The 23226-nt window shown below is 41.6% G+C and overlaps 1 protein-coding gene across 1 annotated transcript in view; it reads left to right on the forward strand.

The window, feature by feature from the left end:
- The first annotated feature begins 658 nt into the window (after nt 1-658).
- Nucleotides 659-23226, forward strand: part of SLC24A2 (solute carrier family 24 member 2) — a 290443-nt gene continuing 267875 nt past the window's right edge. Inside the window, 2 exon segments of the mRNA NM_001144094.3 lie at nt 659-820; nt 2686-3770. Of these exon segments, the coding sequence (NP_001137566.2) occupies nt 2841-3770 (930 nt within the window). The 5' untranslated portion in view covers nt 659-820; nt 2686-2840.

Here is a 23226-nt window from a genome sequence, read left to right on the forward strand (position 1 = left end):
CCCCAACAAGCCTGACTCAATATCTTGTGGTCTAGGGGGTCTTGTTTTCCTGACAGGGCAGGGAAAAGCACTGGGCACGAAGTCCAGAGGCCAGAGTATGAACGCTGTCTATGACTCAAAATGACAGTCTTGGGTCTCAGCTTCATCAGCCACAAAATTAAAGGTCAGCCTGCAAGACTAATGATCCTTCAGGGTCCCAACCAGCCAAAGCCGAGACTTCACAAACCCTGCGCCCGGACACACAACCCTGCAGGCCTCCCTGCCTTTTCAGTGATCGTCTTTACCATCATCACATTACATCGCCTCCTAAAGAAATATGTGACTGCTGTCACTTTCTGCAGATAATTGGAGAGAAGGGGCCTGGCAGAGATGACCCCAAAGTTGGCAATACTTTCAGGTCTAAGGAGTCAGGCGCGTCACCGACCTGTATGATTTCTCCTCTTCGTCCTTGCCCGTCTGCAAATCCTGACCCCTGTCCCCACTGCGGAGAAATCTCCTAAGAGACCGCAGCCGGCGTCGCCTCTGCGCCCAGGAGGCGTGGAGCAGAGGGCGCGGGAGCCGAGCGCGCTGCGGCCACGCTCCCCGCGCAGAGGCGAGAGGGAGGGGCCGGAGGGGGCCAGGCAGCACCAGAGGCGGCGCGCGGGGCTCGCGGCGGCTTAGTCTCCTCCCGAGCCCAGCCCCGGACGGCGAGAGCGGCGGCGAGTGCGAGCCGCAGCCCGGGCCTCGGAGCGAGGAGGCGGAGGGCCGGAGGAGGCGGAGGACCGGAGCGGCGGGCCGCGCTCGGGCCCCCGCAGTGTGCGCGTCTTCCTGGCGGATCCCGGTAAGTGCGGGCGGCCGAACCCAGACCAGCCGCCGGGCTCGGGGGCCGCAGAGGTCGGGGTCCCTGGATCCGGATGGCGTGCATCCGGCGGCAGACTCACAGGTGGCTTCACGGAGGACGTGGGCGCCCCAGGCCCCGAAAGGAGTTAGCCAACTCTCTCAGCTCCCGGGTGCGGCTTCTGAGCACCCCCTGCTTCTCCCACCCAAACCGCCCTGCTTCCGGCTCGGGGTGGGGGGCCTGCTGTCGGGGAGGCGCTAAGAGGGACGCTCCCCTTCCCCAGCTACCCACCAGCGATTCTGGGAGATGCCGGCCAAGCCCCTCCCCACGCTGCATCCCAGCTCCCGGCTCTCTAGTGAGGCGTCTGTCCTTTAGTTTTATTTTCCTGTGAACCCACCAGGGAAAGTTTGGGACCACACAAGGCAAAGTTGGGGCGCAGCTGGGGGTGCACTTGGCCGGCGGAGGCTGTTCGCGTGCAGCGGAGCGGTGGGTTTGCAGGTCGAGTCAGGCTCCGGCTGGAGCCGATAGCGCACCCTGGGAGTTGAGTCCGTCCGTGCCGTTTGCCCCGGCCCAGCATTGTGACAATCCCCGGAGCGCAGTGAGTCGCTTAATCGTTCACGCTAAGCATAGACATCTGCCAGCCAGCCGGGAATCTGTGCGGGGTTAGGTTTATCTCAGGAGGAACAGCATCTCAGCCTAGGTTGGTTTGGGCTCCCTCTGCAAACCTGAGTTCCAGCTAATCTCAATGTGTAACTGGCGCATGTTTAATTAGCTTGCTTTACACCTGAGATGATCTCAGCGAATGCCTCTAAAATGAAATCGTTGATACAAGAAACCCACCCCCAATCAAAACCGTTTTTTAAAGAAATTAAAAAGAGGAATCTTTAGAATGTCAACTGTCTATCTAGGTATTTCACCCTTCTCTGTGGAGGCTGAGAATGAAAACTGCTTGGCTGTCTAAACTACTAGAGGGTCAGTGTCGGGGCTATTTTGGGCAGATTTTTGTGGACAGAGGTATTACTGCAACGTGCATATTATTTATGAAATACATATTTGATCTCTTGAAATAGCCTACTTGTTAGGAATTGTTTGATTTACCAAGTTGTGTATTTTAAATATGACTAAAGGTTGTTTTTTGTTTTTTTTTTAAAGCTTTAGCTGAAAATAATATCTAGATATTTGGGGAAGACAGTTTGTTCACATCATCAGAACATTCTTTTAAACTTAAATTTTTAAAGGGCTTCTTATCTGTATTTGATATACAGGAGAGGGTTTTCATGAAAAAGAAGAGCCTGAGAGTATTAAGTGTCCAGAAAAAGAGTGCTGATCCTCCAGCACTCAGCCCTTTCCAAGTGACAGATTAAATCCGAAAAGTGTGCCTGCAACTGGAATTATATAATTGGAACAAAAGAAAAGGCAATAGTTCGGTTGTCAAATATGTAGATAAATCTAAAGGAAGTGATACCTTTTTGAGCACTGGGATGTTATTTGTTACATGATTTAAGGTGGGATAAACAGATTTTCATCTACAACATTTTTTTATTTAACACACACAAATATGTAGTCTATGTATTTACCCAATGTTTGCCTTTGTACACACATTTTAATAAGTGCCTAATATGTCACATCCTACTTTTAATGCTTCATATCTTTTAAATCATCCTCAAAGCATTCCTTGGTGGTAGGTGCTGTCATTGTCCTAATTTTTGAAATGGGGAAACTGAAGTTCAGAAGAATTAAGGAATTTAACCCAAGGTCCCATGGCTGGCTATAGGATAGGATTTTTTTCATATCTGCTAAATTATTTTGTTTAAAAAAAAATGCATGATTTTATGATTCACGTATCCTTGTTTTTATTTTTATTTAAGCATAAATGTTGAAAATATTTCCTGTGAAGCCTAAGAATCCCTGATTGTGGAAGCGCCTCACAAGCACTGTTACCTGTAAAGCAAAGCAAAGTATGAAAGAACCATCTGGTTGAGTCTACAAATTTAGAACCATCACATCCACCAGAAGACCCAGGATGGATCTGCACCAAAGCGCCACCATCTCTTTCCTTGAGAAATGGTATTCCGATAAGTCACCGTCTGGCTGCAGGAGACATTATAATGTCAGGAAAAAACTCAAGTTGATTCGAATCCTAGGCCTTTTCATAGGCCTGGTAGCCATTAGCACTGTCCCGTTTTCAATCAGTGCCTTTTCTGAGACAGAGACACAGAGCACAGGAGAGGCCAGGGGTGCAAGTGGCCCCGGGGCAGCACACGGTTACCACGAAAGAACTCTCTTAGATTTAAATGACAAGATTCGAGATTATACTCCACAGCCAGCTCTTTCTCAGGAAGGCATATCTGAGAATAGTACAGATCATGCCCAAGGAGACTACCCCAGAGACATCTTTTCCCTCGAGCAACGAAGAAAAGGCGCCATCATTCTCCATGTCATTGGGATGATCTACATGTTCATAGCCTTAGCCATTGTCTGTGATGAGTTCTTTGTTCCCTCGTTGACTGTCATCACCGAAAAACTGGGCATCTCTGATGATGTGGCTGGAGCCACCTTCATGGCTGCCGGGGGCTCAGCGCCAGAACTTTTCACGTCTCTCATAGGGGTGTTTATTGCTCACAGCAATGTTGGCATTGGCACGATCGTGGGCTCAGCGGTGTTCAATATCCTCTTTGTCATTGGCATGTGCGCCCTGTTTTCCAGAGAAATCTTAAACCTGACATGGTGGCCGCTCTTTCGGGATGTGTCCTTCTACATCATTGACTTAATCATGCTGATTATATTTTTCCTGGATAACTTTATCATGTGGTGGGAGAGCTTGCTTCTCTTGACAGCTTACTTTGGCTATGTGGTTTTCATGAAATTCAACGTCCAAGTAGAAAGATGGGTGAAGCAAATGATAAATCGCAACAAAGTCGTCAAGGTGACAGCGCCAGAGGCCCAACCAAAGGTTGGTGGCAGTGGTTGTTTATTTAATGTTCTTCTTGGCCATAGCTCTGAATTCTTAGTTTTTGAGATCTGCCACTTTTTGAATCGGATGGCGTTGGGGGCTGTAATGGATAGCAGGGTACTTTCTTCAGTTCTTTGATAGCCAGACTATCACAGTGGGAAAAATTGGGGGGTACTCTGGAGAATGTCTACTAAATTCTCAAGCTGTTTGCCTCAGAGTAAAACATTTGTAAATATAGGTTACATAAGCTTCCCAGAGAAGACTCAGCAGTTATTTGTGTCTTCTTTTGTGCAAGGAGGCATAGCAATTTTGTGAGCAGTTTTATTTTCATGGGAAAGTACGTGTGTGTCCTTTGCACATTGCAGGGCTTTTTCTATTTAAATGAACATATGACAGTTATCATGAACCATCTCTTTAAAGGTGCTAAGCAAAGAAAGTGTGTCTGTGTCACCAAATATGGACCTGTAAGTCAGCAGCCTAGAGCCTCACACGATTGGTCGTTCAAGTGGGTCATGGCCATGCTTCTTGATCCACACAGTGATGCTTCAGACCACTCGACCAGGCACAGATCAGGATCCATGAGAGTCAGTGGCAAGCCATGCTGCCTGCCTCTGTAGTTCGATGCCCATTTTGCACACCATGTTAAACATGACCCAAAATATTTTCTAGAGTAGGACTTGCAGGGGTTTTAAAGACAACAGTGGTCATCCTATCACATAGGTAGCAAGTAAACTGGTAAAGAACTTAGAAGAAATTGATCTGAAAAAATATAGGTTAATTTTTAAAAATAATCAGTAATGTTTACTAATGGGAAAATTAGTAAAATTTTATGTTAAGTAAGTGATGCAGTTTTGATTTATATCCTAACATTGGAATGTCATCTCAGATTGTGATTTTAAACAGAAAACCAAAATACATATGCAGACTTTTCATTCTGGAATCTGGGGACATTCTCATGTATGCAGAAAACAAACGTTAAGTGGAGGGTGAGATGTTTTTCCAGAGTGAAGAAAAAAATGATATTAATTTAGCGTAATTCCTCTATTTTCAAGTTTCATGACCATCTATCATTTTTGTGGCAGCCATGAAACAGAAGCAAAGTGCAGACAAAAAACTACTAGTGATATTTCTATTTATTCCATGCAAAAGAGAAATATTCTGGAATGTATTTTTTCTAACCTATCCCTCAGTGTATGGTTGGTTGTTAGAAACTGTAGTAAGAAAAAAAAAAAACCATGGCAAATAATATTCAGATGTGATACTAGTCTGTATCCTTAAGGGCATAAGATAGGGTCATCACTGGAGCCCCCTCCCTGGTCTAATTTTGTAGCCCAAAACATGATCCCTCAAGCTATCTTCTCAAAACTGACTGCAAGTTTAAGTGGTTTGCATTAGTAGTCTATGTGTTTATTCCAATTAGAGTGCTGAACAGTTGCCAAGGGAAAGGCAGATTTTTTAGAGGCAAGGAAATGATTTGGTGCTTATAAATATCCAGGGCACATCAAGGATAAAAAGTCTTTTTGAGAACTCAGTACTTTTCGTTTTGTTACGGCACAGTGGAACTTAATTAACTTAAACACAGAACTCGGCTAAAGGTTATATTGGCAACAAGCATGAAAAAGGAATTTGCAGAGTGGTCCAATGATATATTGAAGATTGCAGGGGTATTTTGTATTCTGCTAAGAAGGGAGAAACTGGTTTTGTGCATTTAGTAATAACTTTTAAAATATGGTCTACAGACAGTTTTTAATAAATTGTGTCACTCATTAAATCAGCTCTTGCAGGATTTTTACCCTACTATATTAGGTGACTGTCGTGTCATTTTTATGGTAATTTAAAAGTCAATAACTTAGGCTGACATTCCTTAAAGTTGTTATTTATATCCATAATTTTTGCTATGCTTAATATTGTGCATCTAAAAATTTTTGAAATTCTGGACTTACCTAATTAAAAAAGAAAGCAGATTATATTCATGACTATATCTCCTGTTTCTGATTTACCCCAAAAATATGTTCATCGTATTGTTTTCCTTTGAGCACCAAATAGTTTTAGTTGTTTCATTTAATGATTATCATTTATTTTGGCATTCAGAAACTAGATTGAACCATAAATTATCATGGGGCCAGAATTTTTTAACATTGCTATGTCTTATTTGGTATACTAGGACACAGATATTTTTAGGTGGACCAATACATAATGATGTGTGATTTCCTTTACGAAATTTCACCTTGCCAGTTTTACTTTTGAATTTTATTGGAAAAAAGTTTTTCAGCAGCTGGTTTGTATCAGATGTCTGATTTCAGAATCTTGTGGAAATTTTGCTCTCTGAGCACTGAACAGAAGGTGTCTCAAGGAGAGATGGGTCCTTGAGCTTGGCGCTGTTGTTCTCTGATCTAAAAAGTTGATTTCTGGCTATATACCCCACCCCCCTTTCCTACCTAAGTCAGTGCTTCTAACATCATCAGAACACTCAGAGCCAAGCCAAAGACATTCCTTGATTGAGTCTTCATAGAGAGAAATGTGCTGTACAAGAATTTAGGAAGCAAAATACTAAGTCTGTTTTAGGCAAGGCTACCTCATTGTTTTATATGTGCAGTTATAGAGCAGGGGAGTATGGGAAAGTGAAGGAAACATATTTAGAGATTTTGATACAGGTCATCATGGTTCTTCCTGGAAACTCATCAACTCTGCTGAGCTGTAGGCAGTGAAATATCTTTGAAACTATTTGCTTCATGAACAAGTTGAAAATCTTCATTTGGTTTCATTACTGATGATGGGGCAAACTATGGAGCATGGAAAAATAGAAAATGTGAATGTTTTTCTCATAGTTAAATAATAGTTTCCCATTTTATTTAACTATTCCACCTGGCGTGTGGCTTTTTAATTTGACTTTTTTATTACAGCTTTTAGTGATAATAGCATCCTTTAAAAACATATCATTTAGTGTCATGACATGCTAAAGAGACCCTGGACTTTGACTCAGGGAAAAAAGGTTTTAACTCAGGTGTGTAATAAGCCTTGTAACCTCAAAGAAGTCACATAAACTCACTGAGCCTCAGTTTCCTAATTAGGAAAATGAAAATAATAATACCTGCTTCATAAAGTTGGAAAAATTGTTAAATGACGAAATGACTATTTAGCCGCTAACATAGTCCTTGGCAAATGTGGGTTGTTCAGTAAGTGTTAGTTCCCTTTCTTTCATCTTTTGTTCTTAAGTGGAAAGTGAATCAGAATAAAGTACTTCAAATTTGAGTATTTCAAAATATTTCTTGAATATTATAGTTCATGTCAGTGAATCATCAAGTTAAGCAGGCCATTGTCTCTCTTAGGGGCATGTGATATTTGCCATATTATAATATTTATAAGCTTAATTTCATATATAGTGAATATATGCAGAGAAGATATTATAAACTCCTGAAGGAAACCTTCAAATACCTTTGCAGTCCTGAAAGTTTATTTTGTAGAATTTTACTTGCAGTAAGTAGGCCATTGACTGTGGTTTTGATATATCTATGCTAAGCAGAGATTTTTTGTTTTCAGTGTATTTTTATTTATGAATGACTGGGACCTTCTTCTAAAAACCTCTCCATGGCTGCTTAGGAATTAATTTGAATCCTGCAGGATGTGAAGCAGTGGACTTTGAGGGCATCTGGTGTGTTTTGCTGTGTGCCTGGCTTGGCTGCTGAGGTCCGTTGATCTGCTATGGTGCTAGGCTGTCATTGGCCTAGAAAGCAGCTGTCCATGGTATTTAACTTCTTCTTAGACCTGGCACTGTAATCTGACAGCAAGTCAGCCCAGTTCAAATGAAGGGAATGGTCTAAATAAAGATGCTTAAAGCTGGATAGTTGAAGGCAGGCTACTTAGTAATGCAGGTGTGCCTTGCTTTATTCATTTTGTATGTTCCTGAAAAGTTGCTTGCCAGCAGAGTGTTTGCAGTGCAAATTGTTGTAATGGTCATGGGAAAATCGAAATTGAGACAGTGTTATAAATATTCTTCATAAAGTAAAATGTTTCTGATAAGATACTAAACCATAAATAATTATATAAATGCAAATGTATAGTCCCAAGCTTTCCTAAGGCAAAGAACATATTATAAATTCAACCTTTGTCCACCCTCCATACCCAGCAAATAAATTAATAAAATTAATGTACAGATTTCAAAGAAGGCAAGGTAAGCTCATCCTTATAATAAGCAAGTATTACTTGATAGACTTGGAAACTCTCTGTCCTCGAAAGAAAACCTAGGCACTAAACTTCTTAACCGTCTAGAAACCTGTGATTGCAGTGTTCTTTTGAGTTCCTGGCCTGGACCCAATTCAGATATGTGGGGGTGGGGGTGGGGGTGGGGCTGCTTCCCACATAACACCAAGGAATTCTCAGACACCAGCAGGGTGGCCAAGAATTTAACTCAATTCTGACACTGTCTGCCCAGAGATAGCATCAGTTTTCCTCAGGTTAAGGGTTCATTCCTATAAGACTGCCCTCTCCACCCCCACTTCAGAAGCAAGTCACCAGTCCAGTTTGTTACCTGTGCTTCTGACTGACTATAAGTCAGAGGTTCCAGTGACCCCCTCCTCAGGGTCAATGAATTTGCTAGAGGATCTCACAAAACTAAGAGAAACATTTCATTATTAGATCACTGGTTTATTGTAAAAGGGTACGACTCAGGGACAGCCAGCTGAGGCATGGGGAAGGTAGGGAACCTTCTCCAGGCGCCACTCTCCCAGCATCTCCAGGTGTTCACCAACTCCCGAAGCTCTCTGAATTCTGGCATTGGATCAGGAAGATCCCCTGGAGGAGGTCATGGCAACTCACTTCAGTATTTTTGCCTAGAGAATCCCATGGACAGAGGTGGGCTACAGTCCATAGGGTTGCAAAGAGTCGAACTACTGAAGCGATATAGCACATACGCACCCATGGAGACTGCATTACATGGGCATAGTTGATCAAATCATCGACAATTGGCGATTGATTTGCCCTCCAGCTCTTCTTGGGCTTCCCTGCTGGCTCAGCGGTAAAGTATCTGCCTGCAATGCAGGAGACCCAGGTCCAGTCCCTGGGTCAGGAAGATCCCTTGGAGAAGGGAATGGCAACCCACTCCAGTATTCTTGTCTAGTGAATTCCACAGACAGAGGAGCCTGGTGGGCTACAGTCCATGGGGTCACGAAGAGTCAGACACGACTAAGTGACTAACACCTCACACCAGTAGGTGGGAAGTGCAGTCTATCTCTCCAACTCATCTGTCCTTGCTGGAAGGGAGTGGGACTGAAAATTCCAACTTTTAATCATCCAGTTGGCTCCATTAGTCACCAGCCCCAATCCTTAGGTGCTTTCTAAAAGTTGCCTTATTAACTTAATGAAAGACACCTGTGTCACTCTCCACACTTAAGAAATTCCAGGGGTTTTGGGAACCATGAACTGGGAACTATGAACAAAGCCCAAATATATATGAGAAATGTATTTTGGTCATCTTAATGACCAAATATATATTTCTTATAAATCACAGTATCCAAGTCTGTTTGTTGATCTAGGAATACAGCATGGTGCTATTTTCCTTGTTTTGTTTCCCTCTACTTATGTTAAAGCAAACCCTTCAGTTACTGCATATGATTCAGAGAGTGAAGGAGGCACTTTGAGAGACTCAGAAAGCCCAGTGGATTTTTATTCACAAAGGTCAGGTTGCACATATCTGTTCCCCTTGCTACCCTGGTTTCTCCAGCAAAAAATTCACTTTGTGAATCCTGACAACGTTGAGAGCTAGGAGTTACCACCGCTTCCCTTCCTACTTTCTTCCTTTCTCCTTTTCCCCATCTCATTCATTTTTTCTTTTCTTTTTTTTTGGTAGAACCAGATAATTTGTATTTTAACTTTAACAAGGAATTAGATTAAGTCACTCTGTGAGGCGACAAGAACATCTTTTTAGAAAAGTCTCTAGTAACAGCATATAGCAGCATTTTGTTTAATTCAGTTTGGCAATCATTATCTTTCAGCTGGAATATTTAGTTTACTTACGTTGATTGTGATTACTATTACATTTCAATTCTTTCCTATCATGCTATTCTGTACTTTCTATTTGTTTTGATCTGTTTCATCATTTTTTCTCCTTTTTGTGGGGGTGGATTTTTTTTCTAAGTCTGTTTTTCCCGTTAGTAGTTTGGAATTTATACATCCTATTTCTTTTCTTTTAGTGTTTACCCTAAATTTTTTAATGAATATATTTAACTCAACAGAGTATAAAGCTAGTATCTTTACACTCCTGCTAAACATCCTAAGGGCCTTAGTTAGTGTTAGTCGCTCAGTCGTGTCTGACTCTTTGCGACCCCATGGACTGCAGCCCACCAGGCTCCTCTGTCCATGAGATTTTCCAGACAAGGATACTGGAGTGGGTTGCCATTTCCTTCTCCAGGCGATCTTCCCAACCCAGGGATCGAACCCAGGTCTCCTGCACTGCAGGCAGATCCTTTACCGACTGAGCTACAAGGGAGGCCCTCAGTCAACTCTCCCCCATTGTAAATAATTTGAAGTCTACAATCAAAGTTGTACCTTGGTGTTTCATAACAGTTTTATTGAAGTATAACCTTCACATTTTTAATCCTTCAAATTAGACATTATGCCATCGATGTTTTTAGATATATCTACATTTTTACTAGTTTTTATTGTCCCTTCTTTTTTCATTGTACTTTTCTCTATGGTTTTTTCCTGTACTGATTTACTGTCTTTTTAAGGTCCTTTGGCAAGAATCTGTTAATAGTATCTGCTAAATTTTTATTTGCTCACAGATCTGTTTTACACTTTTGTTCTTGAAGGATAGCTTTGGTGGGTAGAAAGTTATTTTCCCATTCCACTTTGAAATAGCAATAATAATTTCACTGCCTCTGACTTCCATTTTTGCCATTGAAAAGACTGCTGCTGGTGTGAATGTCTCTCCTTTGTAAGAAGTTTGTTCTTTTTGACTACTTTATAAGGTTCTTCTCTTTGTTTTTGGTGTTCAGCATATTCTTGATGCTCTGTCAGGTGTGATTTTCTCACTTATTTATCTCCATTGTGAGATAAATAAATTCCTGAATTTGAGGATTTAGTGCCTCCCACCAATTTGGCCTCTATCTCATTTAGAATTCTGCTTGGATATACATTGTATCATCTCAGCCTTCCTCCATGTCTTTAAACCATTCATCTTTTTGTGTGTTCTTCTTTCTTATCAGTTTTTTATATCTGCATTCTACTTTCTGATTTTCTCTTCAATTTTATCTAACCTGCATCTGTTTCATTTCTAATTGTTATTATTACATTTTTCCTTTCTAGAAGGTTTTTGTGGCTCAGTTTCACCACCATCATGTTGATTTTCATTGTTTCTTCTTCCTTTATTATTTAATGCCCTCTTTGAATTGGTGATGGACAGGGAGACCTGGCGTGCTGCGATTCATGGGGTCGCAAAGAGTCGGACAGGACTGAGCGACTGAACTGAACTGAACTTTAGTTTTCTAAATATACTTATATTTTAATTCATAATTGGTATTTCTAGTGTTAGTATGCTTGCAGGTCTAGTTGTGTTGTTTTATGTTTCATGTGGGGTTGTTTCTTTTTATATTTAATGATTTCTTTTAAAACTTTGAACTTGTATTCTTTGGACTTGACCTGTGGAGCGACACTGAAATCTGGGTTCTAAGTGTATCCCCAGAGAGAGGACTCGTTTGCTTCTCTGTCAAGTGCCTGGGAACTCAATCAACCCGGAATCATTCTAACCTGAATGTTTAACTTTTTTTACCTAGGTAGTATGAATTCAGACTCCAAATCCAGGAATGAGCCCATGGTTGGAAATTCTTAAAGGAGACTATTTTTTTCTTTCTTCAGTAGCACTCAAAACCAAGTCCAAAATAGGCATATTCTACTATGTCCCTTTGGTAGGCAGATTTTTTTCCCCCTCATTCACCCACTAAGAGTGTCAACCCTTCAGGGTTTCTAGTTCATTGGGAGTGGAGGTCTCCCATTGGGAGTGGATGGAGGAGGTCCCCTACTCCCTATCAGGCCTCGTGTTCATAGCTTCTACAATCCATGTCTCTGGCCACTGGGGAACAGCAAATACTGCTTCCTCACCTAGTATAGATGGGTTATTTTAAAATACATAAAATATAATATCTAACCTATGTTATGTATTAATATATAATTCATTAGATACATATATATACACCTAGTATAATTTGAGGTGTATATACTGAAAATGATTTCTCTGAATGTTTCATCCATCATATTACCAGAATTATGTTTTAGGCTTTGGATTTGTCAAATGATAGTGCATATAGCAAGGGATGCTAATATGTATTTTAATCGTATACTTTCAGAATGTTTAATGTAATCTGACAGTGTATATAGTAAAACTCCATATCTACAAAAGATCCTACCAATGGCAAATTTTGAGTCAAATCTAAAAGGCAATTCTAACAGAAATTGTAGATTTGTAGAAGTCTAAGTTGTAGATTTGTTTTTTAAATAATATTTTTGTCAGATACTTAATGTATTCATCATATAGGATTATAAAAACACATCAATATACAAAAAAGAAAATTTTAAATAGCCTCTAATCTCTCCATTTTACCATCCAGAAATAACTATGCACATTTTTGCATTTATTCGTCCAGATTTTTCTCACACACACACACATACTCTCACACATGCACATACACACATATATACCTAAATAAGTTGAAATGATATTGGATATGTACAACTTTAAACTTACATTGACTATATACCATTTTAGTATTTTTTAACTTGGCTTATTGTGAGCATTTCCTCATATCATTAAATATTTTTCAGAAACATTGTTCACTGGTTAGCATTATCATAAAATAGTTATTTTTATATTATATTTCACTACTATAAAAGATACTACAGCTAACAGCCTTATACATGTATTTTTTATTTTGGAGAAGCAGAAATTCTGAGACAAAGTTTCTGAGCTTTTTAAAGTTTCTGCTTGGTTGCTACATCTTTGGTAGTGTTAACTATTACCATTCTTAATGTTCACCAGTTTCATAGGTAAAACAACATTTCATTGTTTTATGCATTTCTTTGATTAATCGGGAGGTTGAAAATATGTTTTTTGATAATTAAAATTTTCACTTTATTGCCCAATTTCCTATGTGTCTTTTGCATCACTTTTAAAGTTTGCTGTGATGACACAAAGATCTCTTACAAACATATGCTGAGAATCACTAACTTTAGCAGCATTTCCCCACATTTCCACACCTAAATCAAGGCAGGAAGTTGCTGCAGTTTTTGTTTTAAAGGATGAATTATTCTGAAGAGGGAGGCCTTGTGACCCAGGAGTTAAGAAATGATGTTCCCAGGGACTGGGGTGTAGCCCTGGCCATGTTACCTCAGTGGATCCTGTACCTCCTCGGACCCTATCTCCAAATCTGGAAAATGAGAGATTTGACCCATATCACCTAAAAGATTACTTTAGCCTGTCATTTCTGTCCTCAGAGGCTCTCATCATTACAATGCGAAATACTCTAACCTTGCCAAAGTGACAATCTAACACGTTTACCTAAAACAGATTCTCACCATGCCCATAGCACCAAAGTCTTTTCCTAACCTGGCTTCCTTGTAGTATTTTCACTCAAATGATTTAATTGACTTGGCTAAACAGTCATTTTTGCTTAAGCATTACTGTGGGAGGCTGTTCTCCCAGGCAGACAGGAGAACAACTTGCATGGGAGAAAACTGTTTAAAGTTCCCTGCAGGACTCTACACCTCCTCACCTTTGCGGCTCCTGGCAGTGGAAACCCTTGGTGGCAGTTGCATGTGTGTCCCTGGGTCACTGGTCTCTCCTGATCTCCCCACAGTCGAAAGAGAGAGATCTGAAAACTGGACATGCGCTGAAAGATACTACGTCCTTACCACATCAATATTCTGAAACAGATACCATCTCCATCTGCACAGCAGGAACCTGAGGACCAGAAAACATAAATGACTGCCTAAGGTCCAAATTTAGAGGTGTTAAACTGCATTTAACACGACTGAGCACGCACACCTGTCTGACTCGTAAATGCATGCTGGTTCTCTTAGAGCTTCCCTCTGGGCAGTTGGGAATGAAGACAAAACAAATCTCCAAATTAGATGCACATTTCATATTGTGTGTGTGTGTGCGCGCGCACACTAAGTCACTTCAGTCATGTCCGACTCTTTGTGACCCCATGGACTGTAGCCTGCCAGGCTCCTCTGTCCATGGAATTCTCCAGGCAAGAATACTGAAGTGGGTTGCCATTCCCTTCTCCAGGGGATCTTCCTGACCCATGGATTGAACCCGGGTCTCCTGCATTGCAGGCAGGTTCTTTACCATCTGAGCCACCAAGGAAGCTGCTCTGTTAGTCAGTGACTTTCAAATATTTTTTACCACAACCCCCACTAAGAAACATATTTTACATCTTGACTCAGTATATACACACACCCATGCACATACACGTACATATGTATATGTTTACATATACATATGAAAATAAAACCTAAGTGGGAGGCAGTTATATATATATATATTATATTTTCTATTCTACTGCAAATACTAGTTTCAACCCTAAAATAGTTGCATGACTCACCAATGGGTTGTGACATAAGTTTTTAAAAATACCATGTTAAGAAATTCCTATTTCCTCCTTTTTCTTAGTGGGGCTGCCCTGAAAGGATATCTCTCTGATCAAGGGGGCGAATAGGGACAGAAATCCAGACATCACTCTACTGGACAAGCTGCCTGCTGTGGTGTGGGACTGTGGCTTCCCAGAGGAAAGGGTACCTTTTCTTAATTCCACAAAGGTAGCCCTTTATGCTGGAGGTGTCTTTGCTCCTCACCCACTCTGGCTCTGACACTGACTGATTGCAGGGTAAGGAAGGTGCAGATCAAAGCTTGATGTGCTTGCTCCCTGAGCCTCAGCTCATCCTTGGTTCCCGATGAGCTTGTCATCAGGTGGAAAAGAAATGTGGATGAAACAGGCATGAAATCAGAGAGAAGCAGAACTTGACGAGATGGCCGAAGCTGCATTTCAATTAGGTTAGTTACCGTTTTATGAAGGATTTGATTTGTAAACCAAATGATGCAGGCACAGTTCGTGTCCTGGTAAAAGCTGATGGGTCTGGAAAAGTTCTGGGCACCAGACTATATTAATGCCATGTTTACAGCTTTAAAGGATGCACTCAGAATCTTGCATTGACAGGAAGCAAGCCTGGGGAGATGGTGTCCCCTTCATCCCCAAACACTGGCTGTCTAACCTTGGTCCAGGAGCTTTGCCTCAAGCATCTCCTATGAAAATGAAGGGGCTGCCTTAGCTCCACGGTCCCCACGAGCTCTGATACTCTGAGCATCTTCGTTAATGGGAAAGAAACAAGTATACGTCTGTACTTATGGACTGACCTACCAAAGAGGTGGTCAGGTCATGAAGCCCTGAACTTACCACCTTCAGAGTCCTTTTCCAAATAAGAAGGCCAATTAAAGGAGATTAACCCTTTGAAGGGGTAATGTGGGCTTCTTTACCCGTCCATAGGATGTTCTTAGAAAGGATCGAAAGTTGCTGGTGCTACGTAAATAACTTTCTCTTTTACTGCTTGACGGACTTTGAGCTAGGTAGGCTGGTTACAAGTAGAAATACAGGTTTCCCCTTCAGCAGCCTGATTCCTCCCACTTAAACTGTCATCTGTTGACCTAACCACTCGTAGGCTGGGTCAGTTTCATTTTTCCCCGACACCTGATAGCAATGAAAAAGACGTTGAACCACTTTTGTTATTACAGGTGTGTGGTGGGCGCTGAGCATTGGTGCATGTGTTCCAGGAATCTGAGACTTTGTTTCCTGAAAGGGAGGATGACAATTAAGGGTTAACACAATAGAATTATTATTTAAGACTGGGAGTGTGACCCTCCTTGCTGTGTGATCTTGAGCAAGTTACTGAACCTGTCTGGGCTTATGTTTGTTTATCTATAAGAAAAATAGTAGGCTTTCCCTCAGAGGGAAGCTATGAATTTTGATGCAATTGCACAGGAAAAGTGATTAACAGAATACGGTCCCACCCAGCCACGTATATTCTACTCCTGGTCTCTTTTCCTCTGAGTCCCTCCCATTTGCTGTTAGCCTGTTCTCCCTGAGTCCTGTCATTTTGGGACCTTGCCTCGGCCCCTAGGCCCTCTTCTCTCTGCCTCACAAGCAGCCAGATGAAGGAGCAATTCTCCAGCTAATCCCTAACTAATAGTCAAATCCTCAGTGTTCGGACTTGAACCTGCTTTCCCTCTGTTCTTGCAGAGGATTAAGAGAGAAGCAGTTTCCCTGTTATGAAACCGAACCTCACTCAACTACGAAATTCTCTCAAGCCTTCCTGTCACTGCCCTGTAAATGTATTTACTCTTTTCTTATAGACATCATCAGTATTTAATCTCAGCTTGTCACATCTCCATCCGATTGTGGCTGGGCCTTATGTTTGCCAGCATCTGAGTTTTCTGCCTTGGATCAAATTTACTCTTCTTGACTCTGGAACTAACCAATCCCATATGCAATATTTGGTGTTTCACTTGGTACCAAGGGTAGAAAGGAAAAGGGTACTGAATACCTGTTGGAAGGTTACTAATGATGGTGGTGAGGTGTTCATGATTAAAAAAAAAGTCTGGGCGTAAATCAGTCATAAAACTTAGTGGCTTATGTAGGAGAAGGCAATGGCAATCCATTCCAGTACTCTTGCCTGGAAAATCCCATGGATAGAGGAGCCTGGTAGGCTGCAGTCCATGGGGTCGCAAAGAGTCAGACACAGCTTAGCGACTAAACAACAACAACAAAGTGCGTGTGGAGTGGTATCTCATTGTGATTTTGATTTGCATTTTCTTGAAGGACGATGATGTTAAACATCTTTTTATGAACTTCTTGGCTACTTGTATATCTTCTTTGGGGAAATGTCTGTCCACATCCTTTGCTTACTTAAAAATTGGGTTATTTGCCTAACTTCTGAGTCTGAGTTCTTTATATATTCTGGATGGAAGTCCCTTACCATATATGTGATCGTAAATTTCTTCTGTTCTGTGGAATAAGGAGTATGTTGCGTGGATGGGGCAGCTTCTAGACTGGGACCATTTCTGTGCTATTGCATATTGTTCTCCCGGCATCAATTTAGTGCTTTGGAACCTTGGATCAACCCTAAAGCTGCCTGTTCCCTTAAGTTAGTCTTGGGAAAAGCTTGATCCCCTTGAAGCTAAGGACTGGAGGAGGATTTAGGGGTCATTTGAGGTTCAGGACTTGTTGATTATAGAGAACCTGGGAACATGAATCTACTTGAACACTGGACCCAGGATGTTCGTTGTCTAGTTGCTACATCACCCTTTTAAAGGTACTGCTGATCCTTCTCTGTATTGTCTACAAGTGTTTCTTGTTATCAAATCCCTTTCCCAACATATTATCCAGGAGCCTTGTCAGGAAAGCAGTCAAATCACAGTCCTTCATTCTCAGATGTGAACTTTGCTTACATGATGTTGTTTGAACCTTGGCACTTAGCTTTATAGATCTTGGTTAGGGGCCAATCCTGCCCATCTACCCGCTCTGTCCCAAAGCCTATAACTTTTCCCACTCCAGGTCCTGGGAGCATTTGCATCCATTTTGAACAAAGCTTTATAAGTATATGGAGCTGCATACAGTAAATAATAATAATACTAGTAATGATTTGTCATTGCCTTGTCATATGACAAGGCATAACTTTGTCATTGCCTAGCATGAATTGTAATTGCACAAACCTAATTAATGAGCACACTCCGAGGGTAAACAGAACTTGGCCATGCAATCCTGCTGTGCACAAAAATGCCCAGTTGATTCAAAGCTCCAGTGATTTTCAGGGGGTCCAGGAAACATCCCCCCTCTTGCTGCTAGCTTGCTTCAGCTGCACAGTGACTGCTGGCATGGTGGATGGAGTTTGGGGGCTGTGAACAAGAGGCTGATTTATTTAAATAGGTTCAGATGTGACAGGCTGCTCATTTGATGCTTACTTTGAAGGGCCATCACAAATCTGCTGTTTTCTGCTGCCTTTTATTTGAAGTACAATTAAGTAGATAGCCACAAATAGCTCTGACCTTGAAAGTCTAAGTAAAGGTGAGAAGTGAGAACAGGCTTAGGAAACATATGTTTTGGCATCTTAATGCTCTGCAAGTCACAGACACTTAAGAAAAATAAATAGAACAGGATAAGATAGTGTTGTGCTTTAGGAAGAAGAATTGAAATGCCCTGGGAAGTAGCACCACATGCTTTGCTGGTGGATAATCAAAAACTGTGCTAAAAATTAATCCAGCTCTATCTCATTTCACTGTGTGGCTCTGGGAGACCAGCCCCAAGTGAGTGGTATTGCCAGTGATGCTCAGCCCATGATCACCTTGGATCTGAGTTTCTGCCAAGTGCCTCTCCTGAGCACTACCTGCTTCCTCTCAGCAGCCCCAATACATGCTTTAGGTTATTTGTTTTCAGTAAAATTGCTCAGAGTCTCATATGACCATTTCAGTTCAGATTCTTGCAAATGTGAATCACAGAATGGACCCATAGTTGAATAGCTTGTTTTGGATATGATCAGCATGGAGCTTCTCATTAAAATTATTAAGGTCCTCAGAGTTGGGTTATAGAGGTTTAAAGAGGTTTTTTTTAAGCTACCTGAAAAAAAATAATATTAAGTATTTTGTGTTCTGTGAACACCTCTTTTCTCTCTTTAACCTTAACCTGACCCAGCAGTTAAAAAATGTTTGTCTGAGTATCTTTCTGACTCATTGGATGGTCATTGTTAAATTTTAGTTTTTATACACCTCTTTTTAAATATGTTTATGTTCCTACAACCTCATTAAATGCTCTGACATTTCATGAGTTATATGTGTTTATCTGTCCCCAATTTTCTACATCAAAAAATGAGAGCAGATGGCTTTTCTGTTGTCTCATAGGATAGTGTGATAATTAATGAAGGGATATCTGAGCTCACGTTCGAATGAAACCACAGACATGAAGAGACAGTGGCAAGTGCTGAGTGAGAATATTAAAAAAATAGGATTAGAGTGATTTCAAGCACATTTTTAGTGTAGGGTTCAAATAAATTGTCTTTAGAGAAGGAATTGCTTGAATGTGAACATCCTGAAAAACTGTTCATGAAGTCAGCTTGAGAGATCAATAAAGCACTTTCTGACAATCTATATTTGTATATAATTGCAGTCCCATAAACTTCCACTTATCTGGAAGTTCAGTATCTAGATGTCCATAACAGAGCCAAGATCCAAAGTCAAAAGGACTTTTGAGCAACCAAATACCAATTTTGAGCAACTCAAATACTTTTGAGATACCAGAAGATTGATGTTCTAATTTTAGACACTTAATCATAAAACAGCTTCTTGAGACTCTTTATAAGAGTCTGTTTATTTTATCATATACAAAATTCAAATAAATTAAGTTGCCTGATTTTCCAGCCATAAAGAATTTAGAAGCAGCAAATGTGAATTGTTTGGGCAGGGGCTGGACAGGGTTCTGAGTTGGGTTAGACTCCTGTGTGCACAGTGACCGCCAAGTCTGTGCTATGCCAAGTCGCTTCAGTCGTGTCCAACTCTTTGCAACCCCATGGACTGTAGCCTGCCAGGTTCCTCTGTCCATCAGATTCTCCAGGCAAGAATACTGTACTGGGTTGCCATTTCTTCCTCCAGGGGATCTTCCCAACCCAGGGATTGAACCCGCGTCTGTTATGTCGACCTGCATTGACAGGAAGATTTTTTACCCCTACCACCACCAGGGAAACCAGATAGCCAAGTCTGCTACTGGCCTATTCAGTGTTTCTAAGCAGGTTAAAAAAGGCTCCCTGCTCTGAGCAGACCTATTAGAAAAGCACACACACCCTCAAGTGTGCAGCTCTATAGGTGCAGGACTTGATGAGCAGAAGACATATTTGTGCAAAGAGAAAGGTGCCATCTCCTCTGTGTAGGCAGATACAGGGCCTCCCAGGACTCATGGCCTCTCTTCCTCCTCAGCCATGTGGCTCCAGGCAGTACATGTATAAAAGGCATATGTTGCCTCATGGGACTTCCCAGGTGGTTCAATGGTGAAGAATCCGCCTGACAACGCAGAAGATACAAGAGGTGCAAGTTCCATCCCTGAGTCGGAAAGATCCCCTGGAGAAGGAAATGGCAACCCACTCCAGTATTCTTGCCTGGAGAATTCCATGGACAGAGGAGCTTGGTGGGGCTACAGCCCACGGGGTCACAAAGAGTCAGACATGACTGAGCAGGCACACACACACATACATACACATGCTGCTCTGTAGATCACAGCAGTATGATGTTCAGTGGCAACAAGAATCAGAAGAACTACAAAACCATACAGAAATATATCCATTGGGAGTAACTGCAAATCCAAAACAGAGTGCTTTACCTTTTCATGACAGCTATGGATGTGAAAGTGTTATAATGAGGATAATACCTGCAGAAACATTGAGAGAGTCTGAGTCGTGTTCAGTGAGCCTTGTGCTAGAGCCTTTAAAGCTTTCATGACAGGTTGTAGGGTAGGAGAGGGATGTCCTACATATTTATGTAACTGGTGACATGACTCAGGTTGATGATGATGGCAGCCTGGCCAGTGTGGCCACAACAGAGGCACTGAAAAGTCATCATATTCTGGATCTCTCTTGAGGGTAGAGCTAACAGCATTTGCTGATGGATTAGATGCAGGATATGATAAAAAGAGAGAGAGAGAAATCAAAGGTGATACCAAAAGTTTTGGCCTAAGTGACTGGATGAATGGAACTTCCATTTATTGAGATGGAAAGACTTCAAAGGAGCAGGTTTCAAGTGGAAGATAGGAGTTAAATTTTGGATTTAAGTCTGTGGTTTAAATGGTTAAGTTAAACACTAAATGGTATGTTGAGTAGGCAGTTAGAGATGAGTCGGAAATTCAGATTAGAAGTGCACATTCGGAAATCATAAGACTCTAGATAGTGTGTAAATCCATGGGACTGAAGAAAATCACCTGGGAGAGAATGTAGATAAGGAGAAGAGGTTGAAGACTTGAGTCTTGGTGTTTGCAGCATTGAAATGGGAGAAAAAGGAGTAGGAGCCAGCAAAGGAGCCTGAGAAGTGGCAGCCAGGGAGGAAAGAAGAAAACCTGGAGAATGGGGACGCCAGGTGAAGAATGCATTTCAAAGAAAAGGAAGTGATTATATCAATTGGTGACCCAGTAGGGTGAAGACAGAGAACTGAACATCAGATTTAGCCTTGAGGAGGTCACTGGTTATTTGACAAGACCAGTTTTGGTGGAGTGAGCTGGGCGAAAACCAGGGTAAAGTGGATTCAAGGAATGGGCAAGTAGGAATTAGAGATACCTGTAAAGGGAAACAAATAAATGGGTGCAAGCCAGGAGAAAATTTTGGTTTAAAAATTGTCTTAAGTGGAAGAAAGAACAGCACATTTGTGTGGTTGTAGCAATGACATAACCGGAGAAGGCAATGGCACCCCACTCCAGTACTCTTGCCTGGAAAATCCCATGGACAGAGGAGCCTGGTACACCGCAATCCATGGGGTCGCTAAGAGTCAGACATGACTGAGCGACTTCCCTTTCACTTTTCACTTTCATGCATTGGAGAAGGAAATGGCAACCCACTCCAGTGTTCTTGCCTGGAGAATCCCAGGGATGGGGGAGCCTGGTGGGCTGCTGTCTATGGGGTCGCACAGAGTCGGACACGACTGAAACGACTTAGCAGCAGCAGCAGCAATGACATAGCAAAGCGGGGAGATCGGAAGATGCAAAAAGGGGAAGATTGTTGTGGCCATGCCCCTAAGTGGGAAAGGAATAGGAGATTCAGGGTACAAACGGGAGGGTTGACTTAGTAAGCGGGGAAGCCAGGTAATGGCACAGCTGCAGGTAATGAGTGAGTATGTTGGAGAGGTTTGTGAACGTTCTTCTTTTGTTTCAGTTTTCTCAGTAAAATCGGAAGCCACAGAGTTCCAAAATTTGATTGGAAAGTGCTCTGATGAGTAATAAAAATCATCTGTCGATCATACAGACATTCAACAAAATGAAGTTGCGTGAATCAGACTGAGTTACAAAAATCTGTCCTGCTTGGGAAGCCAAGAAGCAGAGTGATTAACATTAGCCCATCTTATTTTTAAAAGACCACTTTTTTTTTTTTTTTAACTACAGGATACAGCAGGGCATTTATCTGCAGTCCGTGGCCTAAAGGGTGACTTTCTCACTCCCTCAGGGGCCCAAGCTATGCCAGTACATGGTTTATGGTAGAAATATAGAAGTCAGTGAAACAGAAGCTTTATCAGTACAGGAATTTATTTTGTTCACACTCGAATCCCTATTACACAGAAGTGTACTTCTGTGCTCAGAATAATAGATGCTCAGTAAACAATTACTGAATGAATTATTGATGGCAAACCAAGGGCAACCAAAGCATTTTTCACTTTAAAGGATGGTTACCAATTATTTTAAGTGATTTGTTGCTACATTCTCAATTTTTCATCTTTCAAGCGAGAGTGTCCATATGGCTGCATTGCTGCCTTTTTTTTTCTTCCAAACACTTTATTCTCGAAAACTGACTACAGAATATTGCTTATAGCTCTGTTTTTATGGGATAATTTCAGAGGCTTTTACTCCATAAATTCACTTTGCAGTTGAAAAGCTGGCAGAATCTCTGTGCAGAATGAAAATCTGCTCTCTGATCTTATCTGGTCCAATCTCATTATTAAATGGTTATGGAGATCATAGAGTTTAATGGGTAAAATGCCGGGCACCATCTGTTGGCATGTTGGACACCTATACCGAGAAACCAGATATGGTTGTGGAATTTCAAAACAAGGTCCTCTGATATTTAAGTTATGCCAACTTGCTACCATATGGCAGGCATAGTAAGAAAGACTCAGAAGCTAAGTGGAAGTTTATGCTTTATATTCCAGGTCTAGGTGCCTGTTTATGGTTGTCTTTTGTTTGATTTTCTTGATAAACTGTAGGACCTCCAAGTAAGCTCATTGTTCTTGATTTCCCTTTGCTCGACAAGATGCGAGTCTCAACATAAATCAGTACGCTGCATATTGATCGCTATCTTGACACAAAATAGCTGTGCAAGCACTTTTTACAGTCTCTCCCAGGAGCCTCCGAGGAAAGGTGCATTGCAGGATGGGGTAAGCTAATGAGGCAAGGTGAAGAGATGATTATACTGCAGTACAACTAGAGGATGTATTCTAGTTGCAGCTTGCCTTATCAGCAGGAATTATCAGTGAACCCCAGTGACTGGTAAGGTGTAAAATAACTGTCTTGAGGTATTGGACGTGGTGCTCTTTACGAGGAATCAGCTTCCCTACTGAAAACAAACCAAACCTGGCAGGGGTCTCCCCTCCCCTTGGGCCCTCAGGCCCATAATCCAACTCCATTGAATCAAGATGTGTGCTACTCCCATAGGAAATTTCGGTCCCAAAGACCAC

The sequence above is a fragment of the Bos taurus genome, chromosome 8 (genome assembly GCF_002263795.3).
Source record: "Bos taurus isolate L1 Dominette 01449 registration number 42190680 breed Hereford chromosome 8, ARS-UCD2.0, whole genome shotgun sequence".
In the NCBI taxonomy this organism is placed as follows: Eukaryota; Metazoa; Chordata; class Mammalia; order Artiodactyla; family Bovidae; genus Bos; species Bos taurus.